Below are 18,357 nucleotides of genomic sequence, written 5' to 3' on the forward strand. Positions count from 1 at the left end.
GTTGTGGGTAAGACACTTTGCTCTCACAGTGTCTCTCTCCACCCTGGTGTACAAATGGGTACCGGTGAATTTAATGTTAGGGGTAATTCTGCGATGGACTAGCGTACCATCTAGCGGGGGAGTAAGAATACTCCTAGACGCTTTATATTACAGAAACAGGAGATACGCTCCGGCCTATTGGGCCACTTGGCTCGTATGCAAACTTTACCTACGTTAATATCTACCGATGATTCACGCTATCTTAGCATTAATGTACTTCTTTATGACAACTTCAGATCGTTATTTTTTGTCACGAATTTGAACGTTCAATATCTTTGCTGCTTCTTTTTAGATTTACATTCAAGGAGCTGTGGTCATCTTTGGGTTTGAGACAGAAATCATGTTTAAGCTCACAACAGAGCGCTTCGAAGCAGAGGTAGCCCTTAACTTGTTCAACGTGTTCAAAGCGAGAGTTTGGATTGCAGCAGGTTATGGAAACCCGTTTGCCCAAACCGGTTTCTCAGCCAAGTTTACCATAGAAACCGGTTTTGACTCGCTGAATAACGCGACTGCTGAGGTATTAATTAAAGGTCTACAAGCGACAAGAAAAGCTCTGCAAAAGGCAAGGGAGAAAGTTCGTGATGCTAAGGTTGCCTGCGAGAGGAACGCTGGTAGTTTCTGCAATATTTGCGAGGAAATTACTTGCAGTGAGATTACGGAGGAATGTAAGCTGGCCATGGACAAATTTAAGCACTTTGTTGGAGAAAAAGTTGATGAATTTGGTAAGGAAATTCTCACTTGTATAAACTGAGCAAATAGATGCGGGGGTGATTAAAAAATAGATACAGCCTACAGGAGTAAACATGTCTTTCACTTTAATTCCCTTAAGTGAGCAATCCCCACTGCATGTACAGGTAGAGATGTCATATCTTTCGCCTGATTTGTAGCCATCTCAATATCGCTTTTGTTCCAGATCGTTGGGCGAGAACTTTGCACTCGCATCCAAAATGGCGGAGCATTAATCCTTGTATTTACCTCATGTAAGAAGCCACAAAGTGTTGCAACTCCGGTGAAATATCTTCGACAAATTTTCAGCCATTATATCTTTTAACCTATCCAGATCCACTAAATAGGTTTATAAAGCTTTAGGACCTTTAGAAGACCATTCTAATTTTCATGTTTTACCAGAAGTTTGTGGTTGTACGTAATCATTTTTTATAGGCCGAAAAGTTAAAAGTATTGGGGATAAGTTCAAGGCTGGATTTCAAAAGGAAAGAATAAAACGGTACATGGACCTTTTAGCTGACGGAATGAACTGTGCCGGCCCTGGAATAAAACAAAATCTCCATCGCGCCAACAAATATTCAGGTCACAAAAACAAAGAAAGAGTGTGTCTCAACAGTCGCTATGGCAACAGCACCAAGCCCCGCTCGGCTCGACGCAGAAGGTTTGTTGGTAAAATGCTTTGCGAGAAACTGGCTGAGAAGGCTTGTCTGGTCGCAAAAGACTTATGTAAAGGTAAGAGGGATAATACAAAGATCAGGGAAAACTGTTATTATGTGCATTAATAATTACAAAGATTTCTGTTGTGAATCTCATCTAGCGAGCTCTTTATTGGCCAAGCTTGTGGCTGAATATTGACCTTGATCTCACACCTAACTAATTACCCATATATATGTATCCATATGAACCATGCAACCCAGTCTTCTGAAAGCGCTGTTTTCTATTTTCTCTCCACCCCAGGCTCCTGTAATGTAGCTGGTCACATCACGAAAGGAATGTGCAAGGCGCTCGACTTGGCTCATCACGGACTTTTCTTACTGGAAAAAGGAGCGTATTGGGCCGAGCGAGCTGTGATGGCAGCCGCTAATAATATACTGGTTATTCACAAGTTATCATTCGAGACACACTTAGCAGCCGCTCCTCTTAAGAATACCGTGTCTCTCGGTGCTGATGTCAGCATATTTGGATCCAGAGGACAATTCAAACTAGATTTTAATCTAGCTGATCCTCTTAAGAATGTACATCAACTGGCGGATACAGCATTGGCGTTTTTTAAGAAGTTGTTCACCCCGCGGTTTTCGAAGACTGTTTATGATAAGCCGAGTGAGGAGTCCGACTTCGAGTTTTCAGGTGTGTGTGTGACTGTCTGCCTGCTGTTTGCATGAATGATTGACTGACTGACTGACTGACTGACTGACTGACTGACTGGCTGACCGACCGACCGACGGACTGATCGTTCGACTGACTGAACCACAGGCTGACTGAGTGACTGACTGATTGACTGACTGACTGACAGATTGACTGACTGACTGACAGACTGATCGACTGACTGGCTAACTAACTAACTCACTGACTGACAGACTAACTGACTGACAGACTAACTGACTGACTGACTGTCGACTTACTGACTGACTGACTGTCTGACTGACTGTCTGACTAGCTGTCTGACTGACTGACTGACTGACTAACTGACTGAATGACCGACGGACTGACTGGCTGACCGACCGACGACCGACCGACCAATCGATCGATCGATCGACTGAATAAATGACTGATTGATTGATTGATTGACTGATTGATTGATTCATAAATTGGCTGGTTTATCACTAGGACTGCGTAAGTGACTGACCCACTGACCGTTTGAAAGTCGCACGTACTCTTAGCCTAAAGTCTATGACAGTCTGATCAGCTGCTGATGACCACCTAAGCCGGGCGGACTTATTTCAATCTTTGTTGCCTAGTTACTTCTTGTCCAGTTATGCCCAGATTGTTAACTGCTCATGTGTTATCCAACGCAGGAGAATTCCGAGTCCAAATGAACGGCACCGGGAACTGTCTTTCTGCCCCACCCACTTCAGAGGATGGTTCACCTGTTATACTCAGCTCCTGTGATGGTGAGGTGTCCCAGTGGGTATTTACACTGACAGGATCATTAATGGTATGACCTCATTGAACAACTCTATCAGCATTCGCTTCTTACGTTTGGCTGAGAAAGAGGAATCTACCGTTTTAGATTATTGGGAGATGACTTAGAGCACCACTGAAATTCGCAATTAAGTAATTTCTAAACTTCCCTAACAAAAGACGTTGAAGAAAAATGTTTATTTCAAGCGATCTTCACTGCTGATGCAACACCTTGTATCATCATACCTTCACATCTTGTTTTGATTTTCGGCCCCTATTCTGTTCTCAATAAAGAATTACCAAATGCTTGTGAAAAGATAGTTCGTGGCAAGTTTGGTGACGCGATGCTTAGTCTCGGCCAGGAGACTCTTCATATACCTTTCAGAATTTAACAGCAAACTCGTTGAACATCGCGCTCAAAATCCCGTTCGCGAATTCAAGATGTTAGCAGTCTGGTCTTCTATCGCATAATGATTCCCAATCGCACGTTTACGAGTTCTTTAAATGCATACGATAAAGAATTATGAAATACTAGTGAAAAAAAAATTCATCTTCATTCGTTTACATTCTGGTTTTTCTATTTTCTTTCCATTCTGTAGAATGTTCAGTCCCGTCTTTGTGTGACGATGGGTAGAGACCAAGGCCTGGATCTACTAAAGCAACAAGCTTGTGACGTCAAATCTGAAGAACAGCGGTTCACTTGTAAAAAGAACAAGATAATGCCCGTGAAGGATTCTGGGTTATGCGTAACGGCTTCGGGTAACTGTTCCACAATATTTTATTTACCTCTCAAGCAAAATCTTGATGATAGGATGAAAAGTTTATTTATCTACAAGTAAATGTAATTGTTGACTAAGATACACCTTTGATATTTGTTTTTTTATTTCGTTACGTTTTTCCTTGAACTTTTCAGCGGGCAAAACAGGTTTAGGTGATGTTGAGGCCAGGTTGCTGAAGTGTGATGATGAGAGCGTGCAGGGCGAGCAAGACTGGGTTCTACATGGTGATTCCAGGCCCATCTCTATCTGCAACAAATTTGTACCTGGTAGGCTATGTTACGTCAACAAATTTTTCATTTGCATTAGAAGGAGTAAAGACTCAATATGGAGGGTTTGGGGGTAAAGTTTTCTTCAATTGAAACCTTTCGTGTACTAGTATGATTGCCTACGTGTCGATATCCCCTCCAATTGTTGCGACAAGTTGCCAATACCGCTAGTGGCCACTCACCTAGCGGCTGGCGTTTCGTTCCTTCCTCCACGTGTTTATCGCAAATTCGCGTACATCAGCAAGATTCTTGGACTAATAGGTATCATCAGTATGTGAAATAAAATGGTGACGAGTGAAATTAGGAAATAATTTCACACGCGTTTTGTCAAAATTCTTATAATTTCTCCGAGCCTTGAGGCTCGGGGAATTATTAGACAAAACCAAGAGAAAATGAGGATGTTTTTCTTCACAAAAAGCTGATGAAACTATTTCTTAATTTCACGAATATACTATTTGATTACCTTTTATATCGTGGCTGACAAATTACGCTTACAATCGTGGTTCTTTTATTCCTTTATTGAATCGATAAATTTCGCGACAAATGTAAACTTATAAATTAACGCTTAAATAATATTTCGCCCCAAATTTAAGGAGTAAATTGTCACCCATGATATTATAAATATAATTTCTCCCCTTTAGATGTAGCTTTGGGGAAGACTGCTCTTCAGTCCAGCTTGATGTCTGTTGATGAACTCCAGAGTGGATTAAAAGACGAAAAGGTGGCCATAGCTGGTGTGGGTCCAGAACTGGCTGTGGATGGGAACATGACTACTGTACCCTATGCGGGCTCTTGCTCCATAACGGCCCTTGAAGTTGACCCTTGGTGGAGGGTAGATTTGCAGAGCGAGCACATTGTGACGGATGTCAATGTAGTCAGCTCATCTGGTATGTAGTCAGCTCATCTGGTATGTAGTCAGCTCATCTGGTATGCAGTCAGCTCATCTGGTATGTTTTATAAGCTGGACTGTCAACACTTGACCTTAAGGACGTTCGCGCCCAAAATGTTCCCACAGGCAGTACGTACCATGAACGTGCCATGAAGTAAGATTAAGATCAATTTTTGCCAAAAAGTCAAAAAACAAAAAACCAGGGCCCCTGTGCTCACTTTCGAGTCAAGACGAGTTAGCTTACAACTATAAGCCTTAGAAAAAGCTACATTAGTGAAATTTAGATCAGGTGCAGGAGGAGAGAACACTCTAAGATGCCAGGCACTTTTGCTGTTGTGAACAGAATAACACATCCCGTTAGAATGTGATCAAATTTGAATGCGGCGGACACCCTCTCCAGGATCGGCTGATTAGGCGAAAGACGCTTTTACCAACAGTAGCTAACAGTTGAAGTGCTTGATGACACATTTATTATCTCTCCTTATGCAATACGGTATTTCATATTTCTTCCATTACAGGTACTCTGTCGAGCCCATTGTCCAATTTTGAGATTCGCGTTGGAATTCTCACAGATTATAAACAGAACCCAATGTGCGGCGACCGAGTTAGACAGCTAGGCGCGGGAGAGGTCTGGACAGCAGAGTGTAAACCACCAATCCCTGGCCGACACGTGTCAGTTAGTATGGTTGGTAAAGGATACCTGGCGATATGTGAGGTGGCAGTTTTCGCGAGATTAGGTGAATGACGTCACAGCTGGCGGCTTAACCAAATAAAAGGGAAATTCAGTATTGTTATCGACAACGTTTTTCGCAACCATTAGGGAGTTTTTAAGAAAACCACAACGGCAACGGCGACGGAACCGTCGCTAAACAAAAGGTTTAATGAGCAGAACAATGGCTGTGAACTTGCGTTATAATTCTTGGTACATTCCTTTACCGTCCTCTGAAAAAACAACGTTAAATGACAACGCCGTCGAAGACGACGCCGAGGACGGCGCCTGGTCAAAAATGAGTTAATTTGTTACCTTCGAATTTCGCAATTGTCTAGACCTGTTCAGTAGGCCAATGGCTCTAAAAACATACTCAGGCTAAATATGGTGACAGCGTTCAATACCAAGTGGAAATACGAAAAATTAGCCGTCGTCGTTCCTGTTCCTTAGACCTGACGCAGAACTTAATCATTTCAGGTTGGTTCTTTTGCAGAGGACGGCAAAGAAATGTACAAAGATTTATAACGCACGTGTACAGCTATTGCTTTGCTCACAAAACGTTTTGTTTGGTAACGTTCTCGTTGCCGTCGTCGTCATGGCTTAAGCCTTTGATCATAGTTAGTAGTAATCTTCTCTACTTACTATGCTTTGATGTTATGATGTATGTACGTAAATCATTTATGCTGGAAGAAGAGGGGTGGTTGTGGGGGAGGGGATGTGTGGATTATTCATATCATTTGAGCTAGCCAACAGGAAAGTAAAATTTTGCAATGAATAAAATCGAAAAACTGATCCTTGGGGCAGGGAGAGGAGATGAATTGAGATAGAAATCAAATTATCATTTTATTATTTCAGCATTTGTAGATCCAGGTCTTAAAAGATCCGCTGCTTCTCGTTGGTTTGTTGGTGTGGTTTTGAGTTTTGACAGTTCTGCACCTTTAATAGAAACTATCTTGAGATTTTTTTTTCTCTTCCTAGATAATCAAGGGAAATGTAGCGCAGAACTTAGCAGAAAGCGAGATGAGATAACCAACTTTTCTCCGGAGGACATCTGAATCAGCTTCAGTTGTCAAACAGCAAGGTTACCTGAGGAGGATCGAGGATGTGATGATCTGTTGTTTCTCTCTTACTCAAAAGTGAATCATGGATTCATATTTCCCCGATCTACGCAATGGAATCGTTTATGCCCTTAAAAGGACAAGTGAAAAATCTGTCTATTTATTTGCAAAAAATAAACAAACAACTCTATTTGCTTTTTGTTTTGTTTCTTGACCTTCGCGTATTTTCGAATTTCAAATCGAGCAATCAAATCAAGGGTGCCTCCGGCGGAGACTGGGACGGATATGCCCGTATAAGGGGAAGGACCGCTGAACAAAGTGTCTGATTATCCTTCCACGAGATCCTTCCTTCTAAATAGGGGTGTTGCCTTACACGGGGCGGGAGGTAGACAAGTTTTAAAAGAATTCTAGGATTTATTGTTCTTATTAGGGCCAGGGTTTCAAATCCTCACCCCACCCCAACTCCGTTCTTCATTTCGGGGGAGGGGACAGTTAGGTCAAAACCGAAAAGCTCGATAACTTTGCGATAGATCTTGTCAGAATAGACCAATTTCGATATATTAAAATTCAGCCTAAAACAAGAGACCTCAACACGAGGCTCCGGGGAATAAACCCCACAAACTCTGTAGTTATTCCCCAGAGCCTCGTGCTGAGGTCTATTGTTTTAAGCTGAATTTTAATATATCGAAATTGGTCTATTTTAGGAACGATCTAAAGAACTCGTTACATTAGCTGTAGCACCTCATGAAGGTACATATATCAGAGTCAGTTTTCCTCAAGGCTCGATTTCCAGCCGTTTTGTGAGCCTGCGTTCCTTGTCCCACAGGGAGGAGGATAAACAACTGCACTCCCAAAACGGCTGGAAATCGAGCCTAGTTTTCCTCCGAAAGCGCTTAAAAATGGACTCTAAAACCAGGCTTCTCGCGCACCAATCTTCTCAACGCCACAGTCTCAGTTGCAGTGTACAGTTCATTCTTGTACATGTAGTCTCACAAAAATTTTCCTTTTCCAATTAGGCTTATCCGAGATTTAATACCAGTCTTGAAGCATGACCTCTTGCCTCCGTGCCAAAACCAGTCCTCGGGCAAAACGTTTCTTATGAAAAATAAGTGTGATTTGCTAGAAAATGAACGGCAGACGAAGCACATTTTCATATGAACGGTTTCGCACGAAGAGTGGTTTTGAAGACTTCTGACACAGAGGGCAACTAGGAAATGGCATTTTGCAGCAAAGAATAAAGAACGTTACTGTTCACCAGAAACCCAACACCAGGGATTTGAATTGAAACAATAAAGAGAATGAAGTCAAACGAGAATTTACTTTCCAAGTTTTATTTCTAAATAGACTTGAAATCATCCTGTGTATACTATTTCTGTAGTTTATCCCCTATGTCCACACACTGCCAAAAGTTATAAAGCAGTTAAAAGGAAATTATAACCATCCAAGATAAATACATTCCTTTTTACTCTATTGAATTTCTCTAAATACAGTATCTAATTATTTACATTAATATGTATACAGGAGCTGTTGCACTGGGCTATCTTTAATGCAGTGTAACTCAATTGCGATGAAATTACAAGATAAGCTACACATGTATTAATGCTTGTACAATGCTTACTGCAATAAAAAAATGCTTCCCAGTACATCAAGGTCAGCATACACTTGGGTACATGTTGTGAGGACATAGAGAGGACATGTTGCAGCAACAGTTTTCCTCGTGTGACATGCTTGGTTTTGTAAAAGAGTTCTGTTGTAGGGGCAAAATTTAACCCATAAAATTTGGCGGGTTTGAATTCATGGGTCATGAAGAAGGGACAAAATGACCTAATTTTCCATGTTTGAAGGTGTGTACTGTTCTTGCAAACTGTCCCAGGTACAGCACAGCCATGAACTACACACATACACATAAAGGGGCCTTGTGTGTACAGGCGAACACACAAAGCAGCTTCTCTCCGCTTCATATCCTTCAACATGTCTCCCAGGGAGTGCCGATCTTTACAATAGGCAATTTTCTCAGGCAACACGAGTCAACAATATTTTCCACAAAACACCATCTTCCATCATTGTACCCCTACGCAAGTTACATTTACGTTTATGAAGCCAGACTGTTACACTAACGATTGCCCAATACAACAGCACCTTTGGTGAACCCACTACTGGAACACTATACATCTGAAAAGCTCTGCACACCACCACAAGTATGAACACAGTTCTACTTGGCTTCTACAAAAGAGCGCAGCTCTGGTAAAATCTCTTTGAGATTCTCTTAGGACATCTTCTGGATGTTCAAATATGTCACTTCCAAGCTACCTTGTGCCTCTGTTTCAAAACAAGACCTTGTGCAAAACCTTTCAAATGAAAATGAGTTTGATTTGTATGAAAACGAACCTGTAAAGGGGAACACATTTTCACATGAATGGTTTTGCATGAAGACTCGTTTTGACCCAGGGTCAAAAGACAACTGGGAAATGGCCTATTGAAACAACAGACTTGTATCTTTGGTTGAGGATAAACTGAAAACAGGTCATACTTCACCCCACTTGTATTCAGTCTCTACTTGACCAAAAATCAGCGACTATACTACAGGTATACAAGGGTAATCTAATGAACAGACCACCAGCAGGAGAAGCATGATCTAGCAGCTCTGAGAGATAAATTATGTACATACACATATTATATCCATTTTGTAAAATGATCTGTTAAATGGTGTTCACTCTATTGGAAGTGCAAAGGTTGCTGCATCTGTTGAGAAAAGAACATGAACTTAGCATCAGCTCTATCAAACAACAAATTCTTCTTACTAGTGCATGCATTTTGCTAGCACACTAGCTGGGAGAAATTCATCATACAATTGAACTACAGTACATACATTAATGGTCCAGACAATTTAACATCTGGAGCCACTCGCTGTGACCTGGGCAAGTACATAACAGTACAGTGTGCACAGTGTAGACACATGCACAGTCAGATGAACAAGAAGTCCCAGCTAATGGCAGCAATCTGCTTCTGAGAAACCTGATAAATTCTCAGTGCCATGCCAGCATGATTGTTATGAGAGCACAGGTTAGAACTCAATCTCACCCTCAGTTGCATAATATTATACGAATCCAAAATTTGAATTCTTCAGCAAATATTTGCCACATCTGCTTCCCCTCCAGTATGACTGGATGAGCACCAAGCAACATCAAGTGATTAAGTACTTGGTTCTACTTACATTTTTTAGGTGGGAGGCGCGGTGGCCTCATGGTTAGTGCGCTTGTCTCTGGATCGAGCGGTCCAGGTTCAAGCCCTGGCCGGGGACATTGTGTTGTGTTCTTGGGCAACACACTTTACTCTCACAGTGCCCCTCTCAGGTGTATAAATGGGTACTGGCAAACTTAATGCTGGGGGTAACCCTGCGATGGACTAGCATCCCATCCAGGGGGGAGTAGAAATACTCCTAGTCGCTTCATGCTACAGAAACCGGGATAAGCTCCGGCCTGATGGGCCACTTGGCTCGCATGCAGACTTTACCTTTAACCTCTACTTACATTTCAAAACCAAAACACTGTCAAGGTGACTGGTACCAAGAATTAAGGTAAATCATCAACTAAAATATTAACAACATGCAAAACCACCAGGTTCTCAGACTTGACACTAAACATGACGGTCTGTCACAGGGTTAAATATGTTGAGCTTACCGTCGTTTGATATGGAGCAGTGCTGTATATAGTTGTTGGAGTTTGATCTGTAGCGATCATTGAAGGGTGAAGGTGGGCAGCTGTGGAAAGAATCACAAAAATGTTGTAACTAAAACTAAATAAATAAATTACAATATTTAGAGCGGAGGCAACATCAGCCTTAGCTGGTTTTCATACAAGTCCTGCATGTATATCCTGGTCAAAATGGAATTTGGAGATGTTGGTTTTTGTGAAGGGAGGAAAACCAGAGAACCCAGAGAAAAACCCTCTGAGCAAGGCAAGAACCAACAACAAACTCAACCCACATGCATGTATGGCACTGGGCCAGAATCAAACCTGGGCCACACTGGTGGAGGGTGAGCGCTCTCACCACTGCACCATCCCTGCTCCCCATTATTGCTGGGGAGTAATGGCCATTAATTCTTAGTAGCTGACTGTAGTTACAGGGCTATCATAAAATTTTGATTCACCTGTAGCCTTCATCTTCACACCCATAACAAACTTGTTACTTAGAGGGTGAACTGGATGATCAACAAAAGATAATAATTATTTCACCTGTAACATCAACAACCCATCAAACATACTCAGCTGTAAAAGGTGTTACGGGTCACGACCATAGAATTTTGATTTCAGTTTACACTCTACAGATGTCTGAGCAAATATTGTAAATAATCACAACTGTAGGAACATGTACATGTAAGTCTTGGTTTAAAATGCATAATTACATATACATGTATAGTGAAATCCTGATTTTTTGAACCTCCAAGGGAAATGAAAATTGGTTTGAATAATCGCACAGTTTGAGAAATCAGGGTAAAATTACAGTGTTGGACTGAGGAGAGGGAACAACTTTTGGTTCGAGTTATCAGGAGGTTCGAAAATATGAGATTTCGAGAAATCAGGATTCTACTGTACTTTAACATAATAAGAGCCATTTACCAGCTGCAACTTGGAACTGATGGACAGTATGTTCATCTTCTTCCATCTCGCCTTCTCTTCCTTCCGACACAAGAGCTGATTTTTCTCCTTTGATTGACTGTGAACAAGAATAGCAATTTGTTATGACTATACTGCTACTCAGTCAAGCCTTCTCACATTATACACAATGACTTTCAACCATTTGATATGATTTACAAAGTACCACATCCATGTATGCGATAGCAATTACACTAATTAAAATAAAATTATCTTCTTTGCCTTTTATACACTAACAGGTCAAAACTAAAGCTAATGAATTCTATTGATAATTGCAATTCCCTCTCACAGAAGTTCATTTTTACTGAATTTTACAAACAGCATTTCAAAGTTTGTGTTTAATTTGTCCTGGTCAAAGTTGCGTCTAGTGCTGATTTAAATCATTTACAATGCCAGCGAAAATATGGAACAACTTGTTAATGTCACCAAGTGAAGAATGCAATGGAAAAGGTTATTTATCCTAAAAGTAAATGTGTGAAATAAAATAAATTAATTGAGACTAACAATAAAAATAACTGGTTGGTGTCAATTCAGCATAAATTATTCTTTCCGTTGCATTTTTCACTAGATTATGGTGCCAAGTTGATACTGAAATGCTGTTCTGTATTTTTGCTGATTTCTATAATCAACTGTATTTCCAAATTGAATCTTGTTACAATGTCAAGTTTGTAAAACAACTATCAGCCTTACTTGAGTTCATCAAAAAACTGACTGACAAGTTGACCAATTCCTTATAAACAAAAAGTTCATTGTACAGGTAGCTTCTTTTCATAGTAAAGCTCACTCTCACTTACCTCTCTGTACTTTTGCAAGTAGAGTTTCAAAGGTTCTACATAGGTGTCAAACCCTAACGTCTGCATGGCAAAAAGAATGTCTTCCCCATTGATTGTCTTACGTTTTTCTTGGTGACATCTTTCACTTGCCCTGAAGACGAAGTCAAGGACTCTAACAGCTTTTCAAAATTCATTATCAGTTTGTAAGAGTGCTACAGATTAAAAGAAAAAAAAACATTGACCAGCAGATATTTTGGGTTCAGCATTACTGATCTGAAGCTTGATAGTCCAGTGTCACCCCAACAGTTCGAGGACTGGTTATTACTATTATTATTATTATAATGCCTGACAGTCACAGTAGTCACTGTATCCTATGTTCTTCATCAAGTCACCTTCTTCTTGCAGCACATATTTCCACAATGAGGAAACCAGTTAACATTTAACATTTTGCTTGAACACAGCACTTACATATATGAACTAAAGCCTATGTATTGCGACTTGCAGAGAGTCATCCCCTCACTGTTACCAGTAGATATTAACGTACTGTAATCAAGTGTTTACGTTTTTGACTGGTCAAGAGATCTTTCCCCATGTTAAAATTACATTTTACTTCTAGTTCAATTGAACCCCGCTATTTCGAACTCTTAGGGGAAATCAAAAATAGTTCGAAATAGTGGGAGTTCGAAGAGGTCAATTCTGAAAGGCAATTCCATTTGGGAAATAATTTTGACTACCAAGTAACAGCGAAATCAAAATATCAAGTTTGAAATAGTAGGGTCCAACTGTACTACATTGAACAAATCGCAATAAAGAATTATGTAGTGTTGCTATCAAAGGATACTCGCTAGTAATGAAGCTGATGAATTCTGACACACACTCCTGGACACATTCTTTGGCGTCTTTTGCAATCTACAATGAAAGGATCAATTCAAAACAAGATGATTAAAATTACCAGCCTGTCAAGAGCTTCTGAAAGACTTAGTTTGCTGACAATGGTTGCATACCTTGCCTGTCTTTGGAATTGATTTCTTCATTATTCTAGCCACATTTGCAATTGGCAAGAATCGATCCTAATGAGAAAAATTACAGAAATAAGGCAATGCAAATTAAGATAGAAACTGGTTGACAGTTGCTGGAGTTTCAGCTTGAAACGATCATAATACAATGAACATGTTTGCTTGAGAGACAGAAGAAAAACTAAGATACGAGAAGCACCCTCGCTCAATGGCTTTACCTGTTCTCTGAGAATATCATCTCGCTCTTTTTCATCACCATCCACATCACCATGTACTCCAGCATCTTCGCTTCCTGTTAAAAATTACAAAAGTATAACTATTAAAAAACTAATAAAAATAAAAATAATATAGAAAATTATTTCCTCAGATATTATTACCAATATCTGAGGAAAGTCCCCAAACATGAGAACCTTGAGTTTGCTTTGCAACTGTAACCAGTCTGAATAACCAATAGCGTTTGGCTCAGGTTTTCACTGAGTGGATAGTAAGTTGCTCTACTATTTTTAGAAGGAAAAAGGCAGCAATGGCAATCCTATTGTAGTGAAGTTGTACTTCTGAACACTTTGAAGCACTTTTAGTTTATGACTCACAAATTACAGGGTATTTTTATCGTCATTTACAGTATGTAGACATCAACAGAAGCAATCGCTACAAAACTTATTTGAAGTATAACACAAGCTTTGCCTCAAAGTAATATCTTTCAGTTCATTCTCTAAATTTTTAACAAGATCAACCCAATTCATTTTCATTTCAGTCTACATCTACATGTACATGTACAGTAGGGAAGTAAATCTGATCCTAAATAACCTTTACACAAAATAATCATGTAACCACTCTTGACATGTCTTGATTTCTCAGAGCAAAACCAATAAAACCAACTAAAAACAGAATTTTAATCTCAAAAACCAGAGATGAACTGTTCTTCAAATCAGAGACGAGTTTCCTGACAAGATTGCACACACAATGAAGGCCACAAAAAGTACTCTTGAAAATGATTGGGAAGTGCTGGAGATTTGCCACCACCATTGGACAGACAGGAAATTTTCTTATGTCAGAGAATAACCCTTTAGAACATAAACTCCATTAGAAGATGATTGGAAGTGTGGAAAAGGTTTCTTGAATTATTGGTGTACCTTGACAAATTCATCAAACAGAACAGCCAATCAAGAAGGTCTTGATTCACCTTGCAACACAAAAATCCTAAATTGTATCAAACCAACAACCCACCGGAAAGAAAAGCAACACCAACCTTTCGGAAATGGAAATGGGTTGAATGCCGGGGGGAAGTTTGGATCAAACGGCATCAGTGGATAGCCGGTGCCATATCCCATGTTCATGTTCATTGCTGATTTTCAAATATGTTTACTTTCCTTTTTGCTTTGAAAATTTAATAAAGCGATCCTAATTACTCAATTAGGGACACGACAAGTTGTATCAAGAAGATTTACCTGATGAAAACAAATTAGTACTTATCAAGAAGGCTTTTGATTGGACAGTCCCCGATGAAATGCACTAATTTCTGCCCTGATTTATTATCTTTCGTATGTGATATATTATTCACGCCACTGCAGGACATAAAAGTGATAATTTGGCACACAAAGCCCTTACATAAACTTCTAAAATGTATTGAGCTCATTTGAAAATTCTTGTTCAAATTAACAGGCTTGCCAAACTAGAGGAGTATCCAGGTTTAACTAGTCTGAGAATTTTCCTCTTGTACGGTAGATGTACAAATAATAATTATTACTAAAACAGCGAGTACACTAACAAAGATCACAAATATTTGTTTAATTTATTCTGGGAGAAAAAAAAAATCATACAAGGAAAAAATTACTACTGACACAAAAGAAAGAAATTAAATTTTCATAAGAGCATAATAGTGCACCACAGAAAAGGCAATTAATTATTAATAACACAAAAAACACTCAAAAATATAAAAATAGCTTTACTTGCAGTTAAAGAAAGAAAGAAATAATAATAATAATAAGCCAGGTTAAATGCAATACAAAGTGTTTAAATTCGAACTACCTATATTATTTTATAAAATCAGCTGCCAGAAAAAAAAAAAAAAAAAAAGAAGAAATCCATGAGGATAATGTTGCCATATGATACTTTAATTCTTGAAAATATCACAAAATATGATAAATATTTTGGTAAAGTAAACATTGTCAGCATTTTTTTAAAACTTACACAGCTGACATCTGTGAATACATACACATACAATCTTTTATTAATATTCAATACACTGTACATGTGAACTATTAAAATCTTGTCCGAGTTGTTTTCAACCACCTCTGTGTGAGGAAATTCTTATCACAATTTCAGCAGGTTTAATGTGAATGTCTACAGCTGTTACCAGGAAATTTTATGCAGTACATTTTTGTGGTATCTTTCATGGTTTGCTTTGACCAAATTACATACTTAGTGATTTGTTTGACAAAAAAAATGTTCGTACATGAACACAAAAAGACATGACTTTTGTGCTACATGTACACATAGCTTAGCTGTATACATGTATCAAAGAATGTGCAGGTGTAATCATTCCATGGAATTTTGATTTCAAAAGGTTGGCACCCACCTCATAGACTGGATTCTCTAACTACGTGTACACGTAGTTAGGGCCACTTACATTTAATCCTTAAGCATACAGGTGAAAGACCTAGCAAGAATACCGCGAGATCCCACGTTAAAGCCTCCCTGGTTATAAGCCCTTCTATTTGCTCACAAAGATGTTATTCCAGATACTGTAGAACCACCACCTCCCCGGATATAAGCCCATCTAACGTACAAGACGTGTTCCTTTTGTGTTTTCTTTACAAACATCAAAATTCTTCATCGTAAGTTATAGGCTAATAATGTAATGGTATGATAGCTTTAATTCGTTTCTCAGATATGTTTCATGTCGTCATTCTGAAACATTTTTCTTACTCTGCTTACATGCCGCCGCCCCCCCCGAATATAACTTCCCCCCCCCCCCCCCCATTTATAAGCCCACCCAAAACCCCTTATGATTTTATACAAGCCCAGGGCTTTAACCTGGGATTTTACGTTATTCTTGGTTTTCATATGACATAGTCATATTCCAAAATTTGAAATTATATTTCCTTCTGAGGTTTTAGTTTCATCAGATAAAAGACCCTATAGGAAGTCTTCTTGCAGTCTGCAAATGTCATACACGGGGCATATAAATGGGTACCAGCTAATTTTATTAATGCTAGGTAACTTTGAAAGCATTAATTAAATTTTGACACATTAATATAAGGAACAGGAGAATCCCGCATTTGTTGTGGAGAAAAACATGCATGCACACTTCTAACAGAACTGTACAAATGTACTCGCATGAATAACTAAGTCTGTAAGCTAATTGCTTCCCCCGTGAATTGTGACCTCAATGCTTGACCTTGTGAAGAAATGAATTTAATAGTGTTCAACCTGGCATCTCAATCAACTTCCTGAAATATTGCATCCTTTGCCCAGAATAGTGTGGCGGGAAATCAACGGACATAGAAACAACCAGTTTATCTAGTACTTAACAATGACAAAAATGTGCTTTCAGATTTAACGGGAGGGCTGGAAGATCGAAACTCGATTATTAAAAGCAAGGAAGTTATAAAGATAAGCTAAAATTCATGTATCGGCCTCTATTTCTCGATGTAGCTTGGGAGATCAATAAGGGATTCCAAAATGAAACAGAAATTTAACTTACTTCTTTACTTTTAACGTTATTTTTAAACACGCCTTCACGAATAAAGGCATGCGGTGGAAGAAATTGGCATTGTGCGTAATCCACACGACAGCGTTAAGAAATCTACAAGTTTTCAAGGCTCTTAATTACATTAACTAACATATAAAAATAATTACTTAGATAAAATGGGAAGCAAATAACCAAATACTACTCCTACCCTCGTGGTCGTCATGTTGAATGACATACTGAGGAGGAAGAGGCCCCGGTAAACCGTAATCCGCGGGCATGGCGGTGACCACAGTATGACTGTGTGTTCCATCGTCTGCCCGCTCTACCGCCGTAGCAGCGCTGGCTAAACTTCCAACATCATCTGTAGAAGGAACAACAGCGACCTGAACCCCTCCAGGAACGTTAGAAATGGAGAGGTGGCCACGATCGTCCGCAAGTCCAACGTGTGTTTCGTTTTGTACCTCCGGTCGGTTTTCGATAACTTGTTGCACACCCCGGATGCCAACTTGCTCAGTGCCATGGCCATTTGGAACTGTACTTCCCTGGGTGTAAGTCGCTAGTCCTGCCTGTGGATAGCTGGGCTGACCGCTGTCTGGAGGCTGGGAGCTCAGTCCATCTGTGTTTTCATTCCTGGCCTCCTCGACACCTTCCATCTGCCAGCTAAAGCCATATTCAAAACAAGAAAGCAGAATTTAGACGTGAATTCTGCGCTAAGTGGGTTCAAACCTGTGCTTTCAAAACAAAATAGTGCCCAAGGGGGCTTTTGACTTCAAAAACCGCCCGGAAAACATGATGTAAACAACTTTCGAGACAAATTTGAGCGACAAATCGCGACCGCAAGACTCGAGCGATAAATCTTCGAAACGCTTCGAAAACTTCAAGTCAAAAACGTGGAATCTCAATAGCAAGAAATATAATTGGTGGAGGGCGTGAAGGTAAAACAAACCTTTCTCGATTTTTTGTTGGCTAGCCGGTGTTTCGTTTGAGTTAGAGCAGCCAACGAAAACGCGAGTTACAGAAGGCACACGAGTGGCTGGTCGTCCGCCTTCTTCACCACTCACAAACGAGCTCCAAGAGCACAACTTCCACACGCAGTGGTCACACGTCAATCAATGCGTCCAGCTGTCACAAGGAACCAATCACAGTTGGGAAGACACAAACCATTGTTACTTTTATCCAATAGAAACGCATCTCGAAATATAACGCTGGCTTACTTTGCATAAATTACTTTCTCTTTGTTTGCGTCTGTTCGAATTTCTTGCTAAAATTTCCTATTTTTCGGCTGGAAAAATATGAAGAAATGTCTGAAAATTCGTCTGTTCCTAAAGAAATGGCGAAATGTCCTGAAGCCATAGGAAATACGCTTGAAAATGTTGTTTCTTCTCCCACTACTTCCCAACTTGTTTCTTTATTTTACCGCCAATAAATTATGCATGACGGTTCGAAGTAACATCTGAAAATATAACTTGAGCTTGAAAGACAACTGCTAGAAAATTTTGCTTCTTATTTTCGTGTTTTAATTCTTAAACCACTGCAAAAAGTATACCTTCGAACATTTTATTTATATTTTTAGCCTTTTTATAAATTTCCGTTTAAAAACTGAAACAAAATTTGTACAGCTGAACTTATTCA

At 39.6% G+C, this 18,357-nt stretch overlaps 2 protein-coding genes across 2 annotated transcripts; one reads left to right on the forward strand and one right to left on the reverse strand.

The window, feature by feature from the left end:
• The first annotated feature begins 317 nt into the window (after nt 1-317).
• On the forward strand, nt 318-6,879 carry LOC145502280 (uncharacterized). The gene is made up of 9 exons (XM_081481537.1): nt 318-761; nt 1,201-1,497; nt 1,723-2,112; nt 2,781-2,920; nt 3,486-3,645; nt 3,800-3,931; nt 4,573-4,818; nt 5,339-5,557; nt 6,508-6,879. The coding sequence occupies exons 1-9, from the start codon at nt 380-382 to the stop codon at nt 6,582-6,584; spliced, it is 2,043 nt and encodes a 680-aa protein (XP_081337663.1). The 5' UTR covers nt 318-379; the 3' UTR covers nt 6,585-6,879.
• Nucleotides 6,880-7,902: 1,023 nt separating this feature from the next.
• LOC145502295 (uncharacterized) lies at nt 7,903-18,130 on the reverse strand. Its single transcript, XM_081481550.1, has 9 exons — nt 17,672-18,130; nt 16,934-17,385; nt 13,250-13,323; nt 13,020-13,085; nt 12,857-12,924; nt 12,037-12,166; nt 11,207-11,303; nt 10,268-10,347; nt 7,903-9,329 (listed from the first exon to the last, which is right to left on the reverse strand). Exons 2-9 carry the CDS (start codon nt 17,376-17,378, stop codon nt 9,303-9,305), a joined length of 987 nt encoding a protein of 328 aa, XP_081337676.1. The 5' UTR covers nt 17,379-17,385; nt 17,672-18,130; the 3' UTR covers nt 7,903-9,302.
• Nucleotides 18,131-18,357: the final 227 nt, after the last annotated feature.

This window comes from Orbicella franksi, chromosome 11 (genome assembly GCF_964199315.1).
Source record: "Orbicella franksi chromosome 11, jaOrbFran1.1, whole genome shotgun sequence".
NCBI lineage: Eukaryota > Metazoa > Cnidaria > Anthozoa > Scleractinia > Merulinidae > Orbicella > Orbicella franksi.

Bases quoted from the DNA above. Each gene is read 5' to 3' on its own strand.
- LOC145502295 (XM_081481550.1), bottom strand. From the start codon at position 17,378: ATGGAAGGTGTCGAGGAGGCCAGGAATGAAAACACAGATGGACTGAGC. The intron at 13,324-16,933 runs GTAGGAGTAGTA...AATTTTTAACAG, and splicing joins TCAACATGACGACCACGAGG to GAAGCGAAGATGCTGGAGTA. The intron at 12,167-12,856 runs GTATCCTTTGAT...CTTCGTCTTCAG, and splicing joins ATCAGCTTCATTACTAGCGA to GGCAAGTGAAAGATGTCACC.
- LOC145502280 (XM_081481537.1), top strand. From the start codon at position 380: ATGTTTAAGCTCACAACAGAGCGCTTCGAAGCAGAGGTAGCCCTTAAC. The intron at 3,932-4,572 runs GTAGGCTATGTT...TCTCCCCTTTAG, and splicing joins CTGCAACAAATTTGTACCTG to ATGTAGCTTTGGGGAAGACT. The intron at 4,819-5,338 runs GTATGTAGTCAG...CTTCCATTACAG, and splicing joins CAATGTAGTCAGCTCATCTG to GTACTCTGTCGAGCCCATTG.